The sequence below is a fragment of the Bos indicus x Bos taurus genome, chromosome 12, assembly GCF_003369695.1.
Source record: "Bos indicus x Bos taurus breed Angus x Brahman F1 hybrid chromosome 12, Bos_hybrid_MaternalHap_v2.0, whole genome shotgun sequence".
Taxonomy (NCBI): Eukaryota; Metazoa; Chordata; class Mammalia; order Artiodactyla; family Bovidae; genus Bos; species Bos indicus x Bos taurus.
In genome coordinates, this window is record NC_040087.1 from 30,839,497 (window position 1) to 30,859,747 (window position 20,251).

The 20,251-nt window shown below is 44.4% G+C and overlaps 1 protein-coding gene across 2 annotated transcripts in view; it reads right to left on the minus strand.

Moving 5' to 3' along the window:
* MTUS2 (microtubule associated scaffold protein 2) overlaps positions 1 to 20,251 on the minus strand; it is a 388,026-nt gene that overhangs the window by 103,993 nt on the left and 263,782 nt on the right. For both annotated transcript variants that reach the window (XM_027557497.1, XM_027557498.1), the window contains exon 9: positions 15,013 to 15,224. In XM_027557497.1, coding sequence (XP_027413298.1) covers positions 15,013 to 15,224 — 212 coding nt within the window. The remainder of the gene's footprint in view (positions 1 to 15,012; positions 15,225 to 20,251) is intronic.

Consider the following 20,251-nt stretch of genomic DNA (forward strand, 5'->3'; position numbering starts at 1 on the left):
CCCTGACCCCTGGCAACTACTAATCTGTTCTCCATTGCTACGGTTTTGCCTTTTGGAAGATCTCACAGAATCAAAGAGCACGCCATCTCAAGTGTAGCTTCTTGAACTCAGCATAAAGCCTGTGCAAATCAGGCGAGCTGTTATGTGCACCAACAGATCATCCCTTTTTGATACCTGTGAGATCTGTGGTGATTTCCCCTCTTTCATTCCTGAGGCTGCTAAGTTTGTCTTTTTGTTTGCCAGACTTACATTTATCAATTTTGTTGATAGTTTCAAAGAAACAGCTATCAGCTTCATTGATTCTATTATTTTTCTGTTTTGTTTCACTAATTTCTCCTCCTGTCTTTATTTCCTTCCGTTTTCTTGCTTTGAGGTTATTTTTGTACTACCTATGACACAGGCTACAAACATATTCTTCTTTTAGTGTTTTGAGGTAGAAGCTTACTGATTTAAATCTTTGGCTTTTCTGAGTTTTTAATACTATAAATATCATTTTAGGCATGAGGTTAGCAGTGCTGCACAAATTTATAAATGTTGCAATTTTTCATTTAAGTTTAAAATTTTCCCTTGAGACTTCTTTTTGACACTCGGGTTATTTGGCATGTGTCATTTAACTTCCAGATGGTTAAAGATTTTCCTGTTATCCTTCTCTTACTGACTTTTGTCTAATCTCATCAAGGTCAGACAACATATTTTGTATGATTCTAACTACTTAAAATTTGTAAATTTTATGACCCTGAATACTTTCTATCTTGGTGAATGCGCCATGTGCACTGAAAAGAATGTATATTCTGCCACTGTTGGGTGCAGTATTTTATAAACATCTATAAGTTCTCATTGGTTAATGATGTTATTCACTTCTATATCTTTGCTAGTCTTCTGTTGACTGCTTCTGTTTATTCCTGAGAGAGGAGGTGTTGAAATCTCCCAAGCATAATTTTTTATCTGTCGTCTTCTCCTTTCAGTTCTGTTTTTGCCTGGTGTGTTTTAAACCTCTATTGTTAGACAGACACATTGAGGACTGTTATATGTTCTTGGTAAATTAACCCTTTTACATTGTATACCGTCCCTCTTACCCCTGGTAATTTTCTCTGCTCTGAAGTCTACCTTGTCTGCTACCAACACAGCCACTCCATGACTTTTGATTTGTGGTTCCATGTTCCATCCTTTTATTGATACTTTTAACCTGCATCTTTCGGTATTTTAAGCAAAATTCTTGTTGACAGCAGACAGCTGAGTCATGTTTTTTAATCCATGTTTCCACACATACCCTGATGATTTTTTTAAAAGATTTTTTTGATGTGGACCATTTTCAAAGTCTTTGGTGTATTTGTTATGATATTGCTTCTGCTTTATGATTTTTTGGTTTTTTGGCCCTGAAGCATGCGGGATCTTAGACCCCTGACCAGGGATCAAACCCATGTCCTCTGCATTGCAAGATGGATCCTTCACCACTGGACCAGCAGGGAAGTTCCTTGGTGCTTTGCAAATGTCAGGAAGGATATTTGACTGGATTTATTATTTATTTCATTATTCTTAGATTACCAGGTGTTAAATAGTAGACTCTGGTGTTGGAGAAGACTCTTGAGAGTCCCTTGGACTGCAATGAGATCCAACCAGTCCATTCTAAACGAGGTTAGTCCTGGGTGTTCACTGGAAAGACTGATGCTAAAGCTGAAACTCCAATACTTTGGCCACCTCATGTGAAGAGTTGACTCATTGGAAAATACTCTGATGCTGGGAGGGATTGGGGGCAAAAGGAGAAGGGGACGACAGAGGATGAGATGGCTGGATGGCTTCACTGACTCGATGGGCATGAGTTTGGATAAACTCCAGGAGTTGGTGATGGACAGGGAGGCCTGGTGTGCTGCGATTCATGGGGTCGCAAAGAGTCGGACACGACTGAGCGACTGAACTGAACTGAAATAGTTGATGAGTGAAGTAATAAGCAAAATAGCTGATCAAGGCAACTTGAGTTATCTATATAATGGGCATCAAAACACCTGCATCAGAAGTTTAATGTGAGGATTAAATGAGATGATGCACATAAAAATATAAAGGGCAGAACAGTGTCCAGGACACTTTGGGTATTTACAACTAATTTTTCCCTAAATCCTGGAGGCTTTTCAGCAGATTTTTCAAAAGATTAAAGCGACAAGGTTCTCTGTACTGGAACAACTGAGCAATTCCTGAATGTAAAGTCACTGGATCCAAACAGAGTCAACCTAAAATACCAATAATTTGTTAAGTTGCTCAGTCATATCCTACTCTTCATGACCCCAAGGACTGCAGCACACCAGGCTTCCCCATCCTTCACTATCTCCTGGAGTTTGTGCAAAGTTAACTCGTGTCCATTGAGTCAATGATGTCATCCAACCATCTCATCCTAACTACCTTCATGTTTTTTATGTCTCTTGGAGAACTGATCCCTTCATTCATAATATCCTCTTTATCTGTGATGATCTTAGTCTGAAGTCTGCTTTGTCTAAGATTATAAAATTATAGCTATTCCAACTTTCTTTGGATTAGTGTTAGCATGGTATGTCTTTCTCCATCCCTTTACTTTGGTAAGAGTCTTTATACTTGTTTACTTTTTAAGCTTTTTATTTTATATTGGAGTACAGTGGGTTAACGATGTTGCAGTAGTGTCAGATGTATAGCAGAACAACTCGGCCATACAAATCCATGTGTCCGTTCTCCCTCAAACTCCCCTCCCATCCAGGCTGCCACTTAACATGGAGCACAGAGTCTTTATATTTAAATAGGTTTTCTTTTTCTTTCTTTTTAATATAAATTTATGTATTTAATTGGAGGCTAATTACATTACAATATTGTATTGTTTTTGCCATAAATCAACATGAATCTGCCACAGGTGTACACGTGTTCCCCATTCTGAAACCCCCTCCCACCTCCCTCCCCACACCATCCCTCTGGGTCATCCCAGTGCACCAGCCCTGAGCATCCTGTATCATGCATCGAACCTGGACTGGCGATTCGTTTCACATATGATAATATACATGTTTCAATGCCATTCTCCCAAATCATGCCCCCTCCCTCTCCCACAGAGTCCAAAAGACTCTTCTGTACATCTGTGTCTCTTTTGCTGTCTCGCATACAGGGTTATCGTTACCATCTTTCTAAATTCCATATATATGCATTGTTATACTGTATTGGTGTTTTCCTTTCTAGCTTACTTCACTCCGTATAATAGGCACCAGTTTCATCCACCTCATTAGATTTTTGATTCAAATGTGTTCTTTTTAATGGCTGAGTAATACTCCATTGTGTATATGTACCACAGCTTTCTTATCCATTCGTCTGCTGATGGACATCTAGGTTGCTTCCATGTCCTGGCTATTGTCAACAGTGCTGTGATGAACATTGGGGTACACGTGTCTCTTTCCATTCTGGTTTCCTCGGGGTATATGCCCAGCAGTGGGATAGTGGGGTCATATGGCAGTTCTATTTCCAATTTTTTAAGGAATCTCCACACTGTTCTCCATAGTGGCTGTACTAGTTTGCATTCCCACCAACAGTGTAAGAGGGTTCCCTTTTCTCCACACCCTCTCCAGCATTTATTGCTTGTAGACTTTTGGATCGCAGCCATTCTGACTGGCGTGAAATGGGACCTGATTGTGGTTTTGATTTGCGTTTCTCTGATAATGAGTGATGCTGAGCATCTTTTCATGTGTTTGTTAGCCATCTGTATGTCTTCTTTGGAGAAATGTCTGTTTAGTTCTTTGGCCCATTTTTTGATTGGGTCATTTATTTTTCTGGAATTGAGCTGCAGGAGTTGCTTGTATACTTTTGAGATTAATTTTTTGTCAGTTGCTTCATTTGCTATTATTTTCTCCCATTCTGAAGGCTGTTTTTTCACCTTGCTTATAGTTTCCTTTGTTGTGCAGAAGCTTTTAATTTTAATTAGATCCCATTTACTTTTGCTTTTATTTTCCATATTCTGGGAGGTGGGTCATAGAGGATCCTGCTGTGATTTATGTCAGAGAATGTTTTGCCTATGTTCTCCTCTAGGAGTTTTATAGTTTCTGGTCTTATGTTTAGATCTTTAATCCATTAAATAGGTTTTCTTGTGGATAACATATCAGATCAGATCAGTCGCTCAGTCGTGTCCAACTCTTTGCGACCCCATGAATCGCAGCACGCCAGGCCTCCCTGTCCATCACCAACTCCCGGAGTTCACTGAGACTCACATCCATCGAGTCAGTGATTCCATCCAGCCATCTCATCCTCTGTCGTCCCCTTCTCCTCCTGCCCCCAATCCCTCCTGGCATCCGAGTCTTTTCCAATGAGTTAACTCTTCACATGAGGTGGCCAAAGTACTGGAGTCTCAGCTTTAGTATCATTCCTTCCAAAGAAATCCCAGGGCTGATCTCCTTCAGAATGGACTGGTTGGATCTCCTTGCAGTCCAAGGGACTCTCAAGAGTCTTCTCCAACATCACAGTTCAAAAGCATCAATTCTTCGGCGCTCAGCCTTCTTCATAGTCCAACTCTCACATCCATACATGACCACTGGAAAAACCATAGCCTTGACTAGGCGGACCTTTGTTGGCAAAGTAATGTCTCTGCTTTTGAATATGCCATCTAGGTTGGTCATAACTTTCCTTCCAAGGAGTAAGCGTATTTTAATTTCATGGCTGCAGTCACCATCTATAGTGATTTTGGAGCCCAGAAAAATAAAGTCACCCACTGTTTCCACTGTTTCCCCATCTATTTCCCATGAAGTGGTGGGACCGGATGCCATGATCTTCGTTTTCTGAATGTTGAGCTTTAAGCCAACTTTTTCACTCTCCACTTTCACTTTCATCAAGAGGCTTTTGAGTTCCTCTTCACTTTCTGCCATAAGGGTGGTGTCATCTGCATATTTCCTCTATTTCTTTGCATTGATCGCTGAAGAAGGCTTTCTTATCTCTTCTTGCTATTCTTTGGAACTCTGCATTCAGATGTTTATATCTTTCCTTTTCTTCTTTGCTTTTCACTTCTCTTCTTTTCACAGCTATTTGTAAGGCCTCCCCAGACAGCCATTTTGCTTTTTTGCATTTCTTTTCCATGGGAATGGTCTTGATCCCTGTCTCCTGTACAATGTCACAAACCTCATTCCATAGTTCATCAGGCACTCTATCTATCATATCTAGGCCCTTAATCTATTTCTCACTTCCACTGTATAATCATAAGGGATTTGATTTAGGTCATACCTGAATGGTCTAATGGTTTTCCCTACTTTCTTCAATTTAAGTCTGAACTTGGCAATAAGGAGTTCATGGTCTGAGCCACAGTCAGCTCCTGGTCTTGTTTTTGCTGACTGTATAGAGCTTCTCCATCTTTGGCTGCAAAGAATATAATCAATCTGATTTCAGTGTTGACCATCTGGTGATGTCCATGTGTAGAGTCTTCTCTTGTGTTGTTGGAAGAGGATGTTTGTTATGACAAGTGCATTTTCCTGGCAAAACTCTATTAGTCTTTGCCCTGCTTCATTCCGTATTCCAAGGCCAAATTTGCCTGGTACTCCAGGTGTTTCTTGACTTCCTACTTTTGCATTCCAGTCCCCTATAATGAAAAGGACATCTTTTTTGGGTGTTAGTTCTAAAAGGTCTTATAGGTCTTCATAGAACCATTCAACTTCTGCTTCTTCAGTGTTACTGGTTGGGGCATAGGCTTGGATTACTGTGATATTGAATGGTTTGTCTTGGAAACGAACAGAGATCATTCTGTCGTTTTTGAGATTGCATCCAAGTACTGCATTTCGAACTCTTTTGTTTACCATGATGGCCATTCCATTTCTTTTGAGGGATTCCTGCCCGCAGTAGTAGATATAATGGTCATCTGAGTTAAATTCACCCATTCCAGTCCATTTCAGTTCGCTGATTCCTGTATTGTCGACGTTCACTCTTGCCATCTCTTGTTTGACCACTTCCAATTTGCCTTGATTCATGGACCTGACATTCCAGGTTCCTATGCAATATTGCTCTTTACAGCATCGGACCTTGCTTCTATCACCAGTCACATCCACAGCTGGGTATTGTTTTTGCTTTGGCTCCATCCCTTCATTCTGGAGTTATTTCTCCACTGATCTCCAGTAGCATATTGGACACCTACTGACCTGGGGAGTTTCTCTTTCAGTATCCTATCATTTTGCCTTTTCATACTGTTCATGGGGTTCTCAAGGCAAGAATACTGAAGTGGTTTGCCATTCCCTTCTCCAGTGGACCACATTCTGTCAAATCTCTCCACCATGACCCGCCTGTCTTGGGTTGCCCCACGGACATGGCTTAGTTTCATTGAGTTAGACAGGGCTGTGGTTAAAAAAAAAAAACAAAAACCCTTTTGACCATCTCTGCCTTTTAAGTAGTGTGTTTAGACCACTCATATTTCATGTGATTATTGTTCTGGCTGGATTAATATCTTTATAACTTTTCTATGCATTGCACAGGGGCTTCCCAGGTGGCACTAGAGGTAAAGAACTCACTTGCTGATACAGGGGACATGGGTTCGATCCCTGGGTCGGGAAGATCCCCTGGAAAAGGGAATGACAACCCACTCCAGTATTCTTGCCTGGAGAATCCCAAAGACAGAGGAGTCTGGTGGGCTGTACTCGATGGGATCCCAAAGAGTCAAACACGACTAAAGTGACTTAACATGCATGCATTGCATTTATTCTTCATTTTTTTCCCTCCTCTCCTTCTGCCTCCTTTATGCTTGTAAAATAGATATATATTTCTGGCACTGCAACTCTTTCACACTGAAAAAACAATGGGGGAATACTCCTGAAGAAAAATTTGAGAAATGAGACCCCCTCTACCTATTTTGTCAGCACAGTTTTTATGATGCCTCTGTTTTAAAGAGAACACTGCTATGTTCCAGAGTCAATGTTTTTCAGTTTTAAATATTTCTCCTTCTGTTCCTGGTGGAGCAGACATCATGGGCCTTTATAATCTCTAGGGACTGAATTACAGACATAGATTGTTGGACTCTCAATATGTAATTGCTTTTATGAATGATCTCCTAGTCAAACTGCTTGCAGTGTGTGACATCCATCTTATTCTTGCTGTCTTAGTACTTTGATTGTCAGGAATAAAATGAAAAATGAAAGCAGTTGTGTGATTTTCATTTCAAACCTAGTATCACTTACGTGTGTAGAACAGGCAGGCTTGCAATTCGCACTTTAGTGAACGAGGGGAGGAGAGCAGCACCTGCTTTTGTAAAACACTCTGGAATTTAAGGTAATACTTGGCCAGCACTCTTCTCAGAGCACAGACTTCATTTGCAGCCAGCGCCCTGTAGATGTCACCATTGCCATTTCTGATGGGGAAAAGCACCAGCTTCACAAGCTTGTTCAGTCGCTCAGTCGCGTCCAACTCTTTGCAACCAAATGGACAGCAGCATACCAGGCTTCCCTGTCCATCACCAACTCCAGGAGCTTGCTCAAACTCATGTCATCAAGTCAGTGATGCCATCCAACCATCTCATCCTCTATCGTCCCCTTCTCCTCCCACCTTCAATCTTTCCCAGCATCAGGGTCTTTTCCAATGAGCTGCCTCTTTGCATCAGGTGGCCAAAGTACTGGAGCTTCAGTTTCAGCATCAGTCCTTCCAATGAATATTCAGGGTTGATTTCCTTTAGGATTGACTGGTTTGATCTCCTTTTGGTCCAAGGGATTCTCAAGAGTCCTTAACAGCACCACAATTTGAAATTATCAGTTCTTTGGTGCTGGGTCTTCTTTATGGTTCAACTCTTACATCTATACATGACTACTAGAAAAACCATAGCTTTGACTAGATGGACCTTTGTCAGCAAAATGATGCCTATTTTTTATTAGACTGTCTAGATTTGTCACAGTTTTTCTTCCAAGGAACAAGCATCTTTTAATTTCATGGCTGCAGTCACCATACTCAGTGATTTTGGAGTCCAAGGTGATGGAGGCCAAACCTGTTGAACCATTTGGTTGTTAAGGAACTAGGGGAGTCTGCTTGCTCTGACCCATTTACAGATGCTCCTCTGAAAGTACCAAACTCTGGATACTTTCTCATTCTGTATCATTCTCATTTACTGTCTGGTACCTGGTTTTACAATTCACTCCTTCCTTCAGAAACTCCTCTCTCATTTGGCTTCTTTGAGGAGGGACTCTCCTGTTCGCAATGACCTTTCTCCTCATCGCCTGCATTTCCTTTCTTTCCCACTGCTTCTCCTTGGGTCCCTACAGAGGCTCTGTCCCATGTCCTCCTGTACACACGCTCCTGTCAACCTCTCCTCTAATGTCACTTCTACACAAATGACTCCCAAATCTGCTTTTCTAGAGCTTCCTTTTTCTCTCCTGACATTTAAACCCACGTTTAACTTCCTCGTGGAGCCCCCAGCATCACAGAGAACAAAGAACCTTGGAAATCGAGAAAGCAGGACTAGGCCAGGTTGGGGGAGGGGATGTTGCATATGGGAGCAGGCTCCTCTGTCCATATGTGCAGAAGTGACATTAGAAGGGACCTGGACCCTGAGGGTTCATGGATGCACAAAGTGTGCAGTTCCAGAGAAAACAGTTAAACAGAGAACCCGCAACCTCTTTATAAATATTCCTGAGCCATAAACACAAGAGTCCTACATGAGTCTAACATTCCTCAGTTTAGTGATTTCTGTTTGGGACTTGTTGGGGCCAGGGTGGGAATGGTTTACCTCTTACCACCTGGAGCCTCTTGGACTTTTAAACCCCAATGGACCCCCTAACTGGCTCACAGGCTGGATCCTGGGATCCTGTATCCACCCTCTCCTTTGTGTCAGACCCTCCTCCTCACCCTCCCACCCTTTGCCCAGGTTATTACTACACTTCCTAAGTGTATTCTCTGCTTGGGGTTCTCTTTCTACCTTCCATCCCATACTCTGCTATCGTATCAATTGTCCTGAAATGCAGCTTCAAATGTACTCTGTCCAAAACTCTCAAAGCCTCCTGACTGCCTCAAATTGAGCCTCTCTTTACTTTGCTATTTGAGTCACCAAACCCTTCTGCCTCATTTCTGGCTACTGACAGTCCAGAAGCTCCACATTTTAGGCAAATCAGACTCTACTCCTGGCAGACCCAGCCTGGTTTGTTCCAGGGCTGTGCCACCCGCTATGCTGGGCCCCCCACCTCTGCTATGGAAGCCTGATTTACTCTCGAGGGCCAGTCCATCAGCATCTGTCTTCTCTGAACGGCCATGTGGCCCCGGCTGGAGTAATCGCTCCCTGTGGGACCCCTGAGAGCCACATCAATACTCTGTCCTCCAGGGATTCGAACCAGTGTCTTTCCCCTCTGGAATTAGAAGGCAGGGTCTGAGACTGAGTTTTTAAATCTTCCTTTTTAAATCTTCTAACCAACAGGTGTAGAATTAAACTGAATGGCTAGGGTGCATGGTGATGTATATCTGGGGTCAGAGATAATCCAAAGAGTGTGTGTGGAGTAAAGAGGTGAGTCTCACTGTAACTCACTCAGGCCATGAGGGTCCTGGTACAAGTGGACGATGTTCCCAATCCTCCCCTGAATGTAGGCACAGTGCAAATCCTCACAACCTTGGAGGCTGTGCAGAGACGGAGAGGAAATACCATATCATCCTGGAAAATATGGGCTGGACATGAGCTGATACAGGTTGGACATTGGCTGGACATGGGTTGATATGGGTTGGACATGGGTTGATATGACATTACTTTGCCAGCAAAGGTCCATCTAGTCAAACCTATCATTTTTTCAGTAGTCATATATGGATGTGAGAGTTGGACTATAAAGAAAGCTGAGCACTGAAGAATTGATGCTTTTGAACTGTGGTGTTGGAGAAGACTCTTGAGAGTCCCTTGGGCTGCAAAGAGATCAAACCAGTCCATCTTAAAGGAAATCGGTCCTGAATATTCACTAGAAGGACAGATGGTGCAGCTGAAACTCTAATACTTTGGCTACCTGATGCGAAGAACTGACTCATTGGAAAAGACCCTGATGTTGAGAAGGATTGAAGGTGGGAGGAGAAGGGGATGAGAGAGGATGAGATGGTTGGATGGCATCACTGACTCAATGGACAGGAGTTTGAGTGAACTCCGGGAGTTGGTGATGGACAGGGAGGTCTGGAATGCTGCAGTCCATGGGGTCAAAATGAGTTGGACACGACTGAGCAACTGACCTGAACTGAACTGAACTGATATGGGTTGGATATGGGTTGATATGGGTTGTATTGTGGCTCCATCGCTTTCTAATTCTATTGTCTTGGGAAGGCTACAGAACCTCCCTGAGCCTCAGTCTCCTCAACTGTCCAATGAAAATAATGTCAACACCAGGCAGGGTTTTGTGAGGGTTAAAATGTTATATGTAAGCTGTCCAGGACACAGGAGATGGTCAATAGACAAGAGTGATGTTGTTATTAAAATGCTTTGTCTTTTACTTTTTGAACTCTACAGACCCTTTCGTTGGTGGAGGCAGGGTTGATTAAAACCTACTAACATAAGTGAATTGAAGATGAAAAGTTAAATATATGAACTACATTAAAAAATATGTACACCCTTAACTGGGGCTTCCCTGGTGGCTCAGACGGTAAAGAATCTGCCTGCAATGCAGGAGACCCCAGGTTTAATCCTTGGGTCAGGAAGAACCACTGGAGAAGGAAATGGCAAACCCACTCCAGTATTCTTGGCTGGGAAATCCCACGGACAGAGGAGCCGCAAAGAGTCTGAGAAGAGAGCAATTGACACTTTCACGCTATATACTTTAGGGAAAAGGAGGCTGATGCTTATTAATTTTGATTAAGCTTAGAAGATACACAAATGCTTGACATTAATTTTCATTCTCTGTATCCTAATAATATTTTCAGTAATAAATAAAAATAAATAAAACCAACATTTGTCACATTCATAAAGTGAAATGATAAATTATATAAACCAATATGAAAAAACTGAATAAATATAATAAACCTGATTAAAAATTAAATGAAAACAAATACACTCTCAGATGTAACTTGTAACATTTGATGCTATGGGGCGAGGCATGCCGCTTAATACATTAATATTAACAGGACCATCATCTGTGTTGTTTCCTGGATTAGCCACCAGGGGCTGCTAAAGAGTAGTGTTTCTGGGAACCAGGCAGAGAAAGATATAAAAAATAATCTTTCAACATGACCCTGAGAAGTGCAAGTCCCTGAGAATCACACTTATTACTACACCCCGCAGAGGTCTGAGACCACAGATTTCAGCAAAGCTGTCTGGCTGGTGGTGACGACCGTGCCCTGTTGGCAGAGCGGAGCTACATTGAATCAGCGTAAATGTGAGGCTTGTGTTGGCACTTAAAGGTGACATCTGAGCGTCCCCGGACGCTGGGCTCAGACTGAAACACAGCTGACAATGCTCACAGCCGCTGTGCCATGAGCTGTGGAGCACAGGGCAGAAATGGAAGATTCTTATCTAGGCTTCTGATTCCTTTTTCTAGTGACTTCCCATCCTTAATGGAATCAGCACATTCTGGAAAAAATACATAGCCCCAGCTGAATAGCTGGACTAGAAAACTGCTTCTATTCTTAAAGGACACCCGAGTCAAATCCTTTATATACATAAAATGAAATAAGAGGGGTCTGTGTTTTCACTTTACATTTCTCACCTGTCTTACTCATCCCACTTGAGAGTAAAATATTTGTCAGATTTCCTTGTCCTCAGAAAGGAAGCTTTACTGAATACTGTTCAAAGTACCTTTGCCCATTAATTCATGACATTCTCTCTATAACCTTGTGAAGAGTTATTAACGATCCTATTTGCAACTGAGGAAACTTTGAGACTCAAAGATGACTGCTCAGAGGGGACTTGGCTGCAAGCAGCTGAGTAGGGCAAGGATGTATTAATTTCCCGTGGGTGATGCTGACAGGGCTCCAAGGGAGACAGTAACTTGCTCAAGTCTTAAGGGGGATGAAGGTGCTGGTGGGACTGACCCCTTGCCAGCACGGTGCCCTTGCTCTACCACGCCAGCCTTTGTAGACAAAATGCTTCAGCAGAGAAAAGATGCAGGTGTGGAGCTCCAGCAGGGTCTTTAAGGAGAAGAGCAGAAAGAGCTTGTTTTTTCAGGCTGGCTGTGGTGGTCATGCTCTGCATAGCTACAGTATGCTGGGCTGTGACCATATCTCACACATTAACGCATCAGCTTCCCACAATAGGATACAGGGAACGTGTCAGGGTCACGATATCTTGTAACAGAGGGCTCCGTCACCCACACTTCCTGGCTTGCCTGGCCTCTTATTTCCCTGAGTGCTCCACCCGGGTCACAAACTCTCAAATCAATCATCTTAAACCATGTGGAGCAAATCCAGCCTATGTGGAAGCCGCTTATGTTCAATTACAGACTTTTAAAAAAATGTCCGTTGTTTCTTCTGGAGCTTATCTGGAGAGACAGTTGCGATCAGGACAGAGAAAAGGACACACTGGGTGGGAGGTGAAATGCCATGGTCATCAGGAGGCCTGTCTGGAGTCACTGGTTGTGATTTACTGAAAAGAGAATGAAATTCAGGCCCACCATCTATCTTGCTGAAATGTCAAGCTGAGTGTGGCTCCAGCCAGTAGGGGGCTCTGATGGACATGCCTGCAAATTACCTCCCAGCCCTTTGGGATCTCCGACCGAAGAGCCATGCGGATGCTACAGTGAAGTACAACTAGTGGCCCCTGGACCAACAGGAATTCTCCTGGGGCCCAGAAATGCACCGTTACAGGGAACCGACCCTTAATTTCATCACAGAAAACTTTTTCTCTGCCATGATGCCATGAGTAGGGTCCAAAATCTCCAACTTGAAAACACACTGCATGTTAGGAAAAAAAACAAAAACAAAACAACAACTATGAAAGTGTTAGTCACTCAGTCATATCTGACTGTGTGCAACCCCATGGACTGTAGCCTCTGTCCATGGGATTCTCCAGGCAAGAATACTGGAGTGGGTAGCCATTCCCTTCTCCAGGGGAATCTTCCCGATCCAGGGATAGCACTTGGGTCTCCTGCATTACAGGCAGATTTCTGACCATCTGAGCCACCAGGGAAGCCCTCACAGTGCATGTGACCAACGTGTTAAGCTGGTGTTCGCTGGCAAATCAATCCACAGCAAATCTTTATCACGGATTCGTTACGACACTGTGTGCTGCACAGAAGTGACGGTGGACAGAGTAACACAGTACATGTTATCACTGAACTGCAACGAACAGCCCGGATTTCCTCTCTTTATTAAAGACCTGACTGTCAGTGGAAAACATACATCCAGCCGAAGAAAAGAAAATACGACTCTCTCTAATAAGAAAACTGCTCAATATTTAACACGGCAAGCCCTGCCCCTTTTGGTGCCTCAAAAACGTGTCTGTAATTTTAATTCTTACAAGATGGGAACACAGTCATTTCAGCTCGAGGTTGACCCCAGGGGTACCAGACCAGAAGGGAAGACATAATATTCAAATTGGTCATTGATTGCTGGTGTTAACATTTTGACAAGGGAGGAAAAGGAAACTATTGATAAAACTGAAATCTGTTCATCTTGTCTTTGATCACAACTATACCCTGGGAATTAGCTCCTTGGGCGAAAAGCTTTAAGCAAAAAAAGGAAACAAGCATTAAACAGGGCAGCTGAGGCTTCTACACTGGGAGGGAGGGACAAGAGAGGCTGCAGGCTGCCATAAAAGGCCAGAGTCCTCTGCACTTTAAGGTTCAGATAATAAGGAAAACCAGTGGACATGGTGTTGGTTAATATTCTTTGGATTTTTCTTCTTTAGCTAGAAATTTAGTTAGTTCATTTTCCTGGTTGGGGGACATTTCTATAGCACTTTTACTTTCATTTATAGATCCCAGGAGGTCCATACATGAAATTAATGCCTTATAGGTTATTGATATGATAACTCGTAGTGTTTAAACTTCAAAGGTAAAGGTTCAAGTTCTCCCCCAAATGCTCCTTGGTCACCCCGGGATGGGGCAAGAATGTACAAAGTCAGACCCAGGCTCCCACCACCTCCCTTCTCCATTGAGAGACAGGGAGGCCGAACTACGTTTGGTGAATGTTACCATCGTGAATGTTACCAGACTGTACCAAGGGCTCCCCAGGTGGTGACAGTGGTAAAGAATCCGCCTGCCAATGCAGGAGACGCAAGAGACGTGGGTTTGATCCGTGGGTCAGGAAGATTCCCTGGAGAAGGAAATGGCAACCCACTCTGGTATTCTTGCCTGGGGCATTTCATGGACAGAGGAGCCTGGTGGGCTACAATCCAAGGTGTCACAAAAGACAACAACAACAAACCAAATCTGATAACAGACCCAGCGTCCGGATGAGCCCAGGAGACTCTGAGTGGACTCTTAGGCTGAGGAACCCAAGGCCTCTCTGCGTTGTCAGAAGAATCAAGGGGTCAGGGGGACACCCCCTCCCCACGCTGCCCACTTCACACTGAGAGCGTGGCCCGGAGGACAGACCCCAGGCCTGGCAGCTCCCAGGTCCCCTCAAGGGCCACAGTGGCCTGCTCTGCCGCCCTGGGTTGCTCTGTGCTTAGAGGCACAGACGTCTCAGAACCTGGCCGTCTCGGGTCCAAAATGCAAACCACCACATGTCCCATTCTCACCTTCCAAATCTCCCTTTATACCTTTTCATTTTTTTTTTTTTTTTCCTCTGGAGAAGGAAATGGCAACCCACTCCAGTACTCTTGCCTGGAAAATCCCACGGACAAGAGGGGCCTGGTAGGCTACAGTTCATGGCGCTGCAACGAGTTGGACACAACTGAGCGACTTCACTTTCACTTTTTCACTTTTCTTTTTTTTAACGTAATTTTCCCTTTTGGAATCAAGGTTATGAATCCGTCTTCCCAGACTAACGTCTTTCACATGCAAGTCTCAACTCGGCTCCTAAAACATCCCACGATGCTGGCCGAGACACTGCAGCACCTGAAAATCAAACCATCTCTAACCCCAAACCCGAATTAAAGCTCACACACTAAGAACCATTCCCGCCGCTGCCCTCCGCTTCCACAGTCAACAGGCGTGGCCTCACCTTCCCGAAGAAGAGCTGCGTGGCCACGGCGAGCGCCTGGAAGCCGCGGACGGCGGTCCTCAGCTCCGCCTGCGCGAGCCCCAGCTGTCGGGCCTGCTGCTCACAGCGCTCCTTCAGCCGCTGTACCAGCAGCCGCTCCGCCTCGCGGGCCTGCGGGTCTGGCTTCGGGGAGAACCCGTTGCGGGGGGCCGCGGTCCTCTGCTTGGGGTACCCTAGGAAGCAAGGAGGGTCACCTGTGAGAAAACAGTCAGCCCAGATGTGACAACTGCTCTTTATAACACGAGGATGCCGGCAAGGGGCTGAGAAGGAATGGCCCGCTGTGTGTCATTGTAAGCGTTAAAATGAAAAGACAAGGACTGTGAAGTGTTGTTCTGTTGAAGTGGTTCCAAGTGCAAGGTTTCACGCTTGGAAGCAGAGGAACAGACAGAAATGCCCAATTCCTCCCAGCTGCCTACATTTCTTCCCGGTCTGCTTAGAGAGACTTGGAGCAGTTGGCTTTTTTTTTTTTCCTTCAAGGGGATTCCTCTTAGAAAACATCTAAAGGGAAATCACTCAATCCAGGTTGAAGCCAGACTTAAAACCTAGCAACCCTTTCACTGATGGGCTTCCCCGATGGCTCAGCAGTAAAGAATCCAGCAGGGCAGGAGATGTGAGTTTGATCCTTGGGTCAGCAAGATTCCCCTGAGGGAGGAAACGGCAACCCCCTTCAGTATTCTTGCCTGAAGAATCCCATGGGCAGAGGAGCCTGGTGGGCTACAGTCCATAGGGTGGCAAAGAATCAGACATGACTGAAGCGACTAAGCACGCACGCATGCATGCACCAAGCACCTGTTCAGTCAATGACATGTGGGAGGCCCAGTGGACTTGCAAAGAAACGAGGCCCTGCCCTTGACCATGGGCAAGCCAGCGTCAGCATCTGGGCTTCAGGTTCTCTGATTCCTCGCCAGGCATCTCAATACCTAAGGACACTTGCTGATCCACTCTGCAGCATCTGACTGAACTCGCAGGTTTGGGGGCACACCCTGAACCTAGAACATTCTCCCATTCCCCCAGTCTTGTCCCAATCACATCCCCTGGTTGCATTACTCTGAGTAGGGGCACATAGAATCTATGGTGATCCCAGTGACCACTGGCAACTCAGAGCAAAGAAGCCAGTCACCTTCTGTTCTTACAAAGATGAATGCAAGCAGTTTGCGTGCAAAGGCTGAGTGCCAGGATGAACATGGGCCTTCAAAATGCAAAGAGAACATGAAAAATTCATCTGTAGTCATCTGGTCACTATCCAGAGGATTCTAATGGATGGAAAAGCATGGTTCAGTCCTGAAGCTGGAAGCTCAACTGACATGATAACAAGCAAACTCTGCAGCCTTGGGACCTGCATATTTCCAACCTCAGAGAAGGCCCATGACCTTAACACTTGTAAACAAGAGGGAGAAGAATGAAAGGACGCAACTTTGATAGCCCTCCAGCTTAAGGAAAAGCACTTCGTGAGTTTGGTCCACCTCCCAACAGACAGGAAGTCTGTTTCCTGCAGGCTGGCACCAGCATGACATCCCAGGGAGCACATGGGCTGAGTTCTCCATCGTTAGACAGGACTTTATTTTTCTTAAACTGATCTAAATTTATTTCAGAAAAAATGTGCCCAGTAGCACACTACTTTCTACTCCCCACTGGCACTTGTCTGTCTGGAGTTGGCTAGTGCTGGGGAGAGTGGAGAGCAGACAGTGCGAGAGCAGGAAATTCCCTTCTGGCCAGCACGGAGCACAAGTGAGGCAGGAATGACTGGGCTGGCCAAAAGTTCGATCTACAGAAAAACTCAAACGAACATTTCGGCCAACCCGCCCAATCATATCATACATAAGTATTCTAGAAAGAAGAAGGGCCTCTCAGGTGGCTCAGGGTTAAAGAACCCTCGTGCCAATGGAGGAGACACAAGAGACGATCCCTGGGTCAGAAAGATGCCCTGGAGAAGGAAATGGCAACCCATTCCAGTATTCTGGCTGGGGCAATCCCATGGATAGAGGAGCCTGGTGGGTTTAGTCCATGGGGTTGCAAAGAGTTGGACACAACTGAGAGACTAATCACACGCACTAGAAAGAAGAGGGTTACCTTTCCCATTCCAAGGAAAGAGTGGATTATTTTCTATTTTGATGTACAGAAAATAGGGGAAAAAAAAAAAAAAGACGTTACAGCCAGAGTTTCCCAAGCCAACTATAAGAATTGGTTATGATAACACATGCTTTAGACAAAAATTTATGCAAAATAGTCTCAACTTTGGGACATTTATTATCATTTATTATTTACAAGAAGTATGAGTGTTATTTATCAAAGTAAATCTAAATGTCTCCTTTCTCCAAGGGTGAAAAATCTTGGCTTAATGGTGTTATAACAATTGCTTAATGTTTATATTAAAAATTATAGTTACATCTGGCTTCCCTGGTAGCTCAGTTGGTAAAGAATCTGCCTGCAATGCAGGAGACCCCAGTTCGATTCCTGGGTTGGGAAGATCCACTGGAGAAGAAATAGGCTACCCGCTCCAGTATTCTTATGCTTCCCTTGTGGCTCAGCTGGTAAAGAATCCACCAGTGTGGGAGACCTGCGTTCGATCCCTGGGTTGGAAGGATCCCCCGGAGAAGGGAAAGGCTACCTACACCAGTATTCTGACCTGGAGAATTTCATGGACTGTATAATCCATGAGGTTGCAAAGAGTCAGACATGACTGAGCGACTTTCACTGGTGAAGATGGAGTAAGAAAGTAGATTTATTTTCTCATCTGAAACTACCCAAAACACTCGACCAAAATATGTGTCAGTGGATCTCAAGACATTATATTAGGCAATGAAGCACAAGGAACCAAAGACTCAGAAACACACGGTATGACCCCTACCACCCCGACGGATGCCTGCGCCTGCTCTCTGGGTGGTCTTCCAGGCTGTAGCACAGAGAGTCAGGAAACCCAGGGGGAGTCTGGTAGTCTTCCCAACTTGGGACGGTGGAGCTGGGGGCTCAGGAAGTTCAAGGCTCAGCGGTTACAGGGCAGAGTAGCGGAGAGGACAGCTCCACAGAGACACAGAGTGACACAGAAGGGCCCCTCGAGTTTCTGGACAACTTACATCAGTGCAGCCGGTGAGGACAGTGTCCACAGCCAGGGAGAGAATTCTACCCAGGACTAGCGGGAACACTACCGGGAGCTCACAGAAGGCCAGATCAATTCCTGTGCCCACCGCAATTCCCAGGGCAGCAGAACACCTGGAAGGCTCATATCATGGTGCTCTGGTGAAACCAGTGCCAGACTAACTGCTGGTCAGGATCCGTTTAACAAAGCTGATGAGAAAGATTCAAGATGATCGAGCTCTTTCCAAGTCACATAGTTTCACCCAAGAACAAAGCTTAAGAATATTTATAGAATTAAAAAAAAGATCCAACAAGGAAAAATTCACAATGTCAGTCATCTAAAAAAATTCTCAGGCATGTAAATAAGCAGGGATGTACAAGCCATGATGAAGAGGGGATGCAATCAATTGAAGTCAGCCAAAAAAAGCATCAGCAATTAACAGTTATTATAACTATATTCCATATATCAAGAGGCTGGAGGAAAGACTGAGTACATCAAATAGAAACAAAGATAAAAAGAGACTTAAATAAAAATTCTAGAGATTAACAATTCAAATGTCTGAGATAAAAATACACTGGATGGGATTAAGATTAGACATTGCATATGAAAAGATTAATGGCATGGATTTGCATAGCAGCATTACTCATAGTAGCCAAAATCTGGAAACAAATGCCCATCAACCAATGAGTGGATAAACTATGATACATTCACATGATGTAATATTATTCAGCCCAAACCAGGAACAAAACACTGATCCAGGAAGGAAATACTGATCCTTACTTTGACATGGATGAACCTCAAAAACGTGCTAAGTGAAAACAACTGATGAAAAAAGCCACACAGAATATGATTCCATTTATACGAAATGTCCAGAATAAACAAGAAACAGAAAGTAGACTAGTGGTTGTCAGCGGCTGGGGAGCATGGATAGGGAGTGACTGCTCATGGGTATGAGTTTCTTTTGAGGGTAAAAGAAACTGCTCTGGAAGTAGTGGTGATGGCTGCACAATCTTGTGAATATACTAAAACCCACTGAATTGTATACTTTAAAAGAGTAAAATTCACAGTATGTGAATTACTAAAGAAGCAGCTGAGGCTTGGAGAAATTCTGCTATTTGCCCCAGTTCATACATCACGTGAGCCACTGAGCCAGGATTTGAACTCAGTTTGGTCTATTCTCCTGGGCCAAACTGCTTGGCAACATTTAGAATTTGCCGAAGAGTTTCTAGTGAAGACAACTCCATGCAAGCATTTCCAGAAGCTGGAAGAAAACCAGCAAGAATAGGTGTCACAGAGTTAAGGGAAGGAAAATTTCAGGAAAGGAGTGATCAGTAACGCCAAAGGCCACAGAGATAAGGACCAGGACGTGTCACTTAGACTTAATAACCAGGAGGTCATGAGAGGCCTTTGCAGGATTGGGGGAGGGGAGGCAGTGGAAGAGGGAGGGGGTTGCTAGCTGGCAGGGATGGGAGAAATCATCCGTAAGCAAGGGACAGAGACGAGAATCACAAGATGCCTATTCCTCAAGCCTGGCTGCAAAGGTGGGGAGAGAAATGGGTCAAGACCATCCTCAAGGAAGTTCCAGATCAGCAGGGGAGGGAAACACACCTGGGCTTCACCTGCCACTCCTGTCAGGTGACAGTCGAGGGTCCAAGGCTTGACGTAGGCACCACCGACCAGTGCAGCTCAGCTTATTTGATGTTCAGTAATCTGAAGAAAGGAGAGTTGCCCTCAGAGAGGGATGGAGGAGGCAAGGAGAGGAGGTTGGGGACAGGAATGCTGTGCTCCCAGACCTGTCCACTCTCATTATATACGTTTCTCTTCACCAGAGCTGGCTTGACATTCTCCTGTGGTAGCCTGGACTCCAATGTTTCTGCTCCTCTGCACACATATGCAGATGCTTTGAGCTGTTCGTGTTCTCCCAAAATTCATGTGCTAATCCCTAATCTCCAATGAGATGGTATTTTGAGGAGGTGCTCTGGGGAAAGCATTTTAGGTCATGAGCGTGAGGCTTCCATGAATGGGATTAGTAGCCTCATGAGAAGAGACACCAGAGAGATGACCTTGTTTTCCCCGCATGCTGACAAAGCAAGATTTAAAAAGATAGCCCTTGTTGTGTGGAGT